At 41.4% G+C, this 8506-nt stretch overlaps 4 protein-coding genes across 4 annotated transcripts; 2 read left to right on the forward strand and 2 right to left on the reverse strand.

Moving 5' to 3' along the window:
- Positions 1-1535: 1535 nt before the first annotated feature.
- On the forward strand, positions 1536-2345 carry PHALS_14844 (uncharacterized protein). Its single transcript, XM_036407175.1, has one exon. It carries the CDS (start codon positions 1895-1897, stop codon positions 2084-2086), a length of 192 nt encoding a protein of 63 aa, XP_036262992.1. The 5' UTR covers positions 1536-1894; the 3' UTR covers positions 2087-2345.
- A 663-nt stretch (positions 2346-3008) lies between these two features.
- On the reverse strand, positions 3009-3714 carry PHALS_02173 (uncharacterized protein; the record flags this gene model as incomplete). Its single annotated transcript, XM_024718845.1, has 3 exons — positions 3009-3179; positions 3240-3323; positions 3502-3714. 3 exons carry the CDS (start codon positions 3712-3714, stop codon positions 3009-3011), a joined length of 468 nt encoding a protein of 155 aa, XP_024572630.1.
- A 3284-nt stretch (positions 3715-6998) lies between these two features.
- On the forward strand, positions 6999-7612 carry PHALS_02174 (Uncharacterized conserved protein; the record flags this gene model as incomplete). The annotated part of the gene is made up of 3 exons (XM_024718856.1): positions 6999-7131; positions 7198-7336; positions 7399-7612. 3 exons carry the CDS (start codon positions 6999-7001, stop codon positions 7610-7612), a joined length of 486 nt encoding a protein of 161 aa, XP_024572631.1.
- A 1-nt stretch (position 7613) lies between these two features.
- On the reverse strand, positions 7614-8396 carry PHALS_14846 (probable protein partial). The gene has a single exon (XM_036407177.1). It carries the CDS (start codon positions 8299-8301, stop codon positions 8113-8115), a length of 189 nt encoding a protein of 62 aa, XP_036262993.1. The 5' UTR covers positions 8302-8396; the 3' UTR covers positions 7614-8112.
- Between the last annotated feature and the right edge of the window lie 110 nt (positions 8397-8506).

Below are 8506 nucleotides of genomic sequence, written 5' to 3' on the forward strand. Positions count from 1 at the left end.
ATACTTAACGTAATTCACTTTCCGATTTGCCTCCGACTCCGACTCCGACTTCCGACCGCTACACATTCTCAGCATGCGAAATTCTGTAGTGTCCTTACGATTATCAGACACATGAGAGATGGCCACACGGTACTAGTACTCGTTGCAAAGAACACGCGACATTCCAAATTCTTTTAATTATATTGGTTGCACTAAAAACAAGTATCTTTGAACTCGCTATTTGCATTACCGATCCGACGGCATCCTCGGTGCCATTTTATCATTTTCTCTCCCACGGCCACGAAATCCACGTACGCCTAGCCACATTCCAAAGCCTTGAAACGTTTATTTCTTTGTCTCACGCTTTTAGATCATTTCACTCAGCATCGCCTTTGCATCAAGCATTGTCTAATGCCTCGACGATATAAACATTTTCTTATCGAAAACGACCAAGCAGCTTTTCATCAACCGTAAATTTTTCGTTAAGGGGCCAGTTCTGATCAATCAAGCGCATGTTGTGCGGCACTGAATCTTCTTCACTACCCAGCGTAAATTAAGAGATACTCAGGTCTCAACAGCCGTACTTGCCTCTCGAATCATCGACTGATGCGTCGGACCCATGATCTTCGCCGTCACAGCCAAAGTCTCAATGTCGGCAACTTTTCGCTCCTTTGTATCTCGGTGCACTAGTTCTTCTGACTTAATGGAAGCGATATCTAGGTCATAGATCGCCATGCTTGGACTATACTCCCACAAAAGACAGTTCTCGAATTACATGTATCCGTCACGACAAAAAGAAACCTACACTACAGCAGCATAAGTACTTCCAAGCCTCATTCTAGCAAAATAGGAAATTTAACTGACTGTCCATGTAGACACAAAGTTAAGCACTTCTTTAACTTCTATACCAATATGTATCTTCTTTCAATTGATGTGATTTAGCTAGCACGACAGCTATCATAGACTATTTCTTTGCCAGAGCCAGTAGAAATTTAATTGCGACGTCGGCTATTACAAGTTGGAAATGGTATAGGCTGAAAATTACTCTTAAAGTGCCACACACAATCACGCGGCTCTAATGATACAGAATTATGAAAACCGGCACTTTTAGATGGATTGATGGGCTTAAGAGTCCGCGATTACATTGCGATTTCATTTTTCATAGGTTTCGCGTCGCACTCAATCAGGATTTCGATCAAAATTAAGCTTGACGATGGTACTCACTCATTCGATTTGTAGAAGCTACAAAAGGTGAGAGCCGTGAATAGTGATCTCAACTTTAATGAAGCCATCACCCTGAAGAGCAGCTAACATGCTCGGCTACATGGTAATCGTTCTTCTGAATTACGCACGAACAATACCCCCTAATTTTTTTTGACATATCGCAATTACTACATTTGATCTGGAAGCGTTTGAAGCTCTGGCCTACTTAACACGTAGAGTGGTCCTCAATGTCGAAGATGCCACGAACAATTTCACAGAAGGAGTCATACCGCATTTTGAGTTCAAACTAGCTCTTAACGTGACTATGTATCGACTCAAAATCATCAAGAAAACGCACAGAGAATGTATTATTATGCACCATTTTAGTCTTCTACGAATTCAATCATTATCTGAGCTGTCAGAAACCGCTACACAACAGCTCTATAGTCAGACCATATGCGAGGATCACACATCTACGAAAACTGGAACAATGTAGTCAATGAAAATAGCATACGCTACGCGCATAAAGACAAATTCCATACACTTTTTAATTTCAAATGATGAAGTGTACAGAGGTCAATTAAATCGACAGCCAGTATACGGAGTTTTGAACCTAATGAATTGGCAGAACATTGTCATCCTTACATTTTGTTGAGATGAAACTGCTTTGAAGAATTTCGCTTTAGCTTACGAGCAGTTTCAAAAGTCGAAAATGACGCATGAGGTTTTGTCTTGTCTTTATTTTCTCACTGTGCTGCAGAGCATTTGGGTCGTGAAATTAGAACTAATACGCTCGTATCACAGCTGGCAAATGTTCGACATTGCTCCAGAGCTGATATCTTCAGTAGATCGATTTAAGTTTGAAGGTGGAGATTCACACCGAAAAGCAACAAGCTGTAGATGATTGACAACACGATTTGCGGCAGCGCTAAAAGAATTTTCTCCTCTTTTTCCATCTTTCTTTATCAGCTTTTATAAAACTTGGTGACTAAATGGCTAGAAACGGTTACAATTGACAAATGATCATGACACAGCGTCCGAATGGTAGCGTTTTTCGCCATATATGTCTGGACGCGTGAAAGTCATTTGCCGAAAGCCTTAGACAACTAGCACATCTCGATTTATTGCACACTTCAAATGGTAGCAAAGCGATCAAAATAGCAGGAAAAATGCAATGTACTCATGCTTTAATTATAACACTTGTAAAATCCTTGATTTATTTTCGCTTCCTCGCTCAATTTTTTTGGAATTGTACATAATAGTTATCTGCATGTCAATTGCTAAACGGCATAACTATTGTGATAAAACCTTATCAGTTTTCTTGCGTATGTCAAAATTTTCTGTTCCGCTAGCAAAGTGTTGAAGGTAAAAGCGTCAATTTGACTCTATTGACATTGCCATAGTCAGCTCGCCAACCGAATATCCCCTGCGAGAGATGGCCAAAGGATGGATGTCATTTGTTCAAAAAAACACTGTACTTTTCAACATGAAATCATCATGACCAGGGTTCATGACTGCTATCCGCTTGATATCGAGACAACTAGGACAAATCTTAACAAGAATGTATGGGTAAGCTGGATCTAATGATACGCGTCAAAAGACAGCAACAATGACATGCACAGAAGCTTTCGTTAAAAAACTCGCAATTGCAAGGATCAAGCGTTAATTGCTTAGCAGGTGATGGCTGCATGATACTGTCAGTTGTGCACCAAACGCTATGTGGTACAATGCGCAGCTTGATGACGCAAGTCAAACATGGCCATATCATAGCGTGATTTTTATTACACATTGCGTCCCGCATGTTGGTACTCACAGTACAACACACATCATTCTAAAGGACTATAAATGATTCTTTGCAGACCTTTGCGTTGCTCCGATACTTGAACGACCATCTTAAGGTCGAGTATGTCGCCATCGTCGTCCTTAAATGTCGCTATTAGCAAGCCACAATTGGTCAGTTGGCTCGACTGAATTCCTGACACGTTGATTTCCGGGATCTGTCAACATTGTACAATTAGAAATCATTTCAGACTTCTCTGCATTTTGTTGCAACGAACCGAGAACTGGAAATGATTGTCACCGCGGGAATAGTTCTTCGCCTCTACTTGACCTAGTTGTGAACACGCACAAAGCAATGAATTCTGATCGGTCAAGGAATAGCAATCACGTCTAATTTATTCTCGAAATTCGCAGAGCTAAAAACAATCAAAAGGATATTGATAATATGGCGATTGGTGACGGAGTCAACAAGGTACTGTAGCGAATTTTTGGCAAAAATTAGAAAGAGAATTTTGCAAATTAGTAAACGATCACGACAACCGCAATGTCCCAGACGCCGTTGATAACAGGGGTGCTCAGGCAAAAGTCCACCTCTAAATGAAGCTCATCGGTGAGAGGAGCCGGATTTGGCGAGATGTCCACAGCCACGACGTCTACCCTTCGCTGCGAGTTCTCGGCGTTTTGGTCGCTCATTGGATTCGTACGTAAAATAAATTTTGTCGTAATGCTCCATATTTTGACAATAGTGCCCATATTAGTGAATTTTTGGTATATACCAAATAATGTACAGCAATAAATGGTAATTTGGTTTAATTTTGGTCATTTTATAAAGATTATATGTTACAGATAGATTTAAGCTACAGGAACCCACACTTTGGAACCGGATTCCGTACCCCTCATTACAATTCGGGGCCTTTTGGTCGGTGGGGCCTCCTCCCACCCAACTATCACACACCCAATTGGGTGCGGGCTGGTAGGGCAGTCACACCACAAGGGTGTGATTGCTCGTCCACTATAGTGACCTATCTCCGGCGTCCTTGATTCGGATCCTATGGATATCGAACCAGGTACCTCCCAGTACCAGAATTAACGGTACAGAGCGCTTCTTTATGGCTTCACTTCAGCTGTTAAAGCTGGCTAAACCGATCAGCTTGCCGCATGCTTCATAATCCAATGCTTACAAATGGCTACAGATTCTCCCCCTCTTCCCGTCAAAGGAACAAAAATTTAAGTCGACGGCGAAAGTATCTAAAATACATGAATAAAGCTCCAGTAATGAGCCACTGAGCAAAGAGGCTTCTGTGCATCTTCTACAGAAAAAGCTTTGACTTAAATATTGGCGTTAAAGGTTGTGTTTGTACACTCCACCCAGAATGAAACCGGCAGCCTCTCTAGAGACTAAGTAGTGAAACTGCTCTAATAAACCAAAAGGATATATATCTGGATAAATCTCATTATAACACAATGTTTTCTCATATTAAATGATTAAATTATCTGTACTGCTTGCGTGAGGCTAACAGCTCACGTGACTCACAGATGGTGTCAACCGTCTTCTTTGATACATTTGATCTCACTACGATTACAATACGATTTGATGTTCATTTCGTACAGTCAGACAAAATCGTAGCTTGCACAACCACACAGAAGCGTAGGGAGTAGGTACTGGGTGTACCATGTGACACCCTCCACCGCCAAGATGCGAACCACACGTGGGTCCACATTAATCTCGTCTTATGAATCAGTACGCAAAAGGTATACTTTGCTACGTGCACAATACACTGCCAGCTCCTGCTAGCATGTTCGCATCGGAAGACTTTCCCACCCACCATCAAATGGCTTAGATAGCCTTTCAAATTGGTGCGGTCCTTGCGGCCGTCAACTTAAAGCCTATTTCGGTGGGAGACCGAGATGTTCTCAACTGAAGACGGTCGTAACGATTCTTTGAGTCCTGGCCTGACAACTCCACCCTCATTGAGAGATAAACGGCATAGCCGTTCGCTGGCGACGACGCTCTTTTTCACCTCTGCACAATTCACTAACTCCGTGCGCGTTCTCTACGACATGCGGTTATTCACCACGGACGTCACCACGACGTCGAAATCGTCAACAATTAATCAAGATGTCTAATCAAGATTAGCTCTCCTGTCTTCAAGCTCAAAATTCGCAACAGCTATTGCAGACTTGAATGCGATGCGACCAAGGCTTTAACAGATCTGATGTTGCCCGACTCGCTGGGGTGGAATGTTTACATGTTCAAGTCTATGCGAAGAGTATTTCGTTCAAGAGATCTCGAATATCGCTTAGAAATTATTCATCGAGATTCTGCAAGAGTAATGCCTGCGCTTAGAATAGCAGCGGCTCGGTGAATTTGTGATCTTCAAGGGGCAACCTTGGATAATAGAAGTTGACAAACGTAATTCACGCAGTGGGAGACGAAACGCCGCCGTGATACCCGTCTTAAGATTTAGTGAAAGGATGTCCATCTTCAGCGTCGTCTTATCTCTAATTTGCAAAGGACAATGCACGAGGCGAATATCGAGTTAAAAATCATCACATTAAGTTCTAGAAGCTAATCTCCATATTCGTGTCCATTATGCACATGTAACAGTTCCTATCGCTAACCACAGCCCTGGCATAATCTCCGGCCCAATTAACTGTCCCACGTAGAGTGGTTCAAAACTAATTTATCAAGCAGTGCCTGTGGAGGCTCGGGCCTCCGCGGCTGGTAAACGTGAATTCTTTTTGTTCTGTTGAAATGTGTGTGCGGCCAACACTGAGATGGATCAATTGTTTGTCTCTTTGAGTCACACTACTCACTGGGTACCTCCAACGTATTGCTATTGTAGGCAGAGGGTGGATCAGCTTCCCGGGCGTAGTAATGACGCTGCTTTTGTAATGAGCCAAACCTTCTTACAAATGTTGTGTAAATCACATACTTTGTGTGTCTAAAATTAACTGTACATCCTGTATAATTGTATACCCCCTTTCAAATCTGTTGTACCAGAGTACTTATCGGATTATGTGGTTGAAAGTCCATTGGCTATAATAATAAATGTCACTTTACCTTTCCTCCTCCCTACATAAGTCAACGGCCCGCTGGAGGAGTCAGAATCCACGCTGGAATAGACGATAATCACATTTCCTGATGTGACGCGAATAGCGATAGATTGTGATTTTTGTCCGACTGTATAAATTTGCTCTTATCGCAATTGCACTGAAGGGTAACGTGTCAAATTATTTTATAAATGCACGAATATTTGATGTGTAAAGAATTACCTTTGCCGAAGTGATGATTGGCCTTTTTCAACGAAAATTCATATATTTAAGACTTCAACACTTTTGGTATCGAACAAGCAAGGGACTAAATTTCCTTTCCCGTGATTTGCATTAATACTTTAAAATTGAAATTTCACGCACACTGGGTGTTCGCTTTTGCGCGATGTATTCAAATGACAAAAGATGTGAGTCCAACGTAAATATCATTATGGTAGGAGAGTTTCATCTCTTACACTTCTGTTCACTTGTGTAGAATACGCTTTGTATAATTGAACAAAATCACATCTGTGTAGCTGTGCAACAGTCACATATACTATTGAGAACGATTGAGTTCCGTAAAGGAAACATCCGTAAGACACGTGGGCTTAAACCTCAGGTCAAGCAATACATATAGCTCTAAGCTTTAGCCTATGTTGATCGAACGAGCGATACCCTGCGCGTGGGCTATTACAGGACCTGGACTCGTTGATATAAGACTTTTTTTCGTGCGAGGTGCACAGAAACCCGTTGAAGAGGATGATAAATTTAGCTCGATATTTATCTCATAATTTAATTTTTATTTGCCAGTACATTATTTAAAAGGTTGTCAAAATCAACAATAAATTACCCAGAAAATTATAATATATTATTTAAATCAATAACACTTTAACAAGGTGGACATCATGAATTAATATTTAATTAAAGCATGAAAATTATTGAACCATTAATAAGTCTTGAGTCTCTTTTCTCTGTACTTATTATTTTGCATAATTCAAAAAAAAATGGTTGTGGCAGAAAAGATTAACGCCAACCCGACGGTGTACGCGGTGGCCCCATCAGCTCGCAAAAAATATGAAATGCGTGAGGAGCTAGACGAAGATGCTGCTGATCCTTTCGAGCCTGATGAGGTCTTTGGTGCGTTAGCATTGCCAAGCTAGTAAATATCAGATCAACTTATTCGAAAACTACTTGTTTGAGCAGAAATTCTTCGGCACATCAATGACCCAGAGCACCCACTGACGTTGGAACAGCTCAAAGTCATGTCGCTTGAAAATATTCATTTGGATGATGTTAACTCGCGCATCAAAGTCTACTTTACACCTACCATCCCGCACTGCAGGTAATAATCAGCAATTGCTATCAATTTTGGTTGAATGAATCTGTAAGAGCTGTTAATGGCAGTATGGCGACGCTGATTGGTCTGTGCCTGCGGGTAAAATTGCTGCGTTCACTACCATCGCGCTTTAAGGTAGACATATTAATCACACCAGGCTCTCATTCTTCGGAAGCAGCGGTGAACAAACAGCTTAATGATAAGGAGCGTGTGGCAGCCGCACTAGAGAACTCGCATCTACTCACAGTCGTTAACAAATGTATCGCCAACACGGACAAGTAGAACGACACTGTAAACCTACGGGCTTAAGTAATATGATCTTGCTACTTTCCTGGTATTGCTTCAATCATACATTGTTACTGCTGACACGCATCTTTCATGAAAAAATTGTATGTTGGAATGATTGAATGCATGCGATAAGGATCATAGATTGTACTTACCACTAACGAGCCATGGCAGCAGACACGATTGCCGCTTGAACATTAAAGAAGAGGCCCGAAGAAAAATCAGCGGGACCCATAATTAAGAAAAACATTCTTGTGTGGTTTTTAATTTATATCGCAAATTTGACAAGCCTGGCGTGACGAAATTTAAGAATAAGAAAAACAATTTCGACACCAACATTTCATGGTATCTACCGCGCACGTCTACTCCTATTAGTGTAGCGCGGTCTGCTAGCATCCAAAGCCACGGATTTCTAGACATATGCACAAATAAATAGTCAATTTGGTAGTCGGCCAATGTATGAGTAACCTCTCGATTTACCTGATACAAAACGCCACCTAATCATTGGTCAGTACGTCCCAAAGACCGTCAGATGCCATAACAATAAACTCGTCTTCTCGATAGAGCTCGTAAACGGTCACTTCCGGGTCAGCAATCACAAGTTGGCTTAGCTCAGCATCGCCAAAAGCTCGAGCAACAGCCAAGCAGCCGTTTACACGATCCACGCCTTTCACATACAAGACCATTCCTCCATCTCCATCTCTCGTCGAAAAATCTTCTCATTTATTGCCAAACTGGCGGAATGACAGGCAGGTGCTGCAATTAGATAGAGAGTGGGAAATTAAATATATAAAAATAGGGAGAATAAAAAAAATGCCCAACTTTTGCCATATATAAAAAAAGAGAGAATAAAAAAAATGCCCAACTTTTGCCATATATAAAAAAAATATC

This window comes from Plasmopara halstedii, assembly GCF_900000015.1.
Source record: "Plasmopara halstedii genome assembly, contig: Scaffold_179, whole genome shotgun sequence".
NCBI lineage: Eukaryota > Oomycota > Peronosporomycetes > Peronosporales > Peronosporaceae > Plasmopara > Plasmopara halstedii.

What these genes read in the sequence shown, in the direction of transcription:
- PHALS_14844 (XM_036407175.1), top strand. Translation starts at nt 1,895, where the DNA reads ATGACGCATGAGGTTTTGTCTTGTCTTTATTTTCTCACTGTGCTGCAG.
- PHALS_14846 (XM_036407177.1), bottom strand. Translation starts at nt 8,301, where the DNA reads ATGGTCTTGTATGTGAAAGGCGTGGATCGTGTAAACGGCTGCTTGGCT.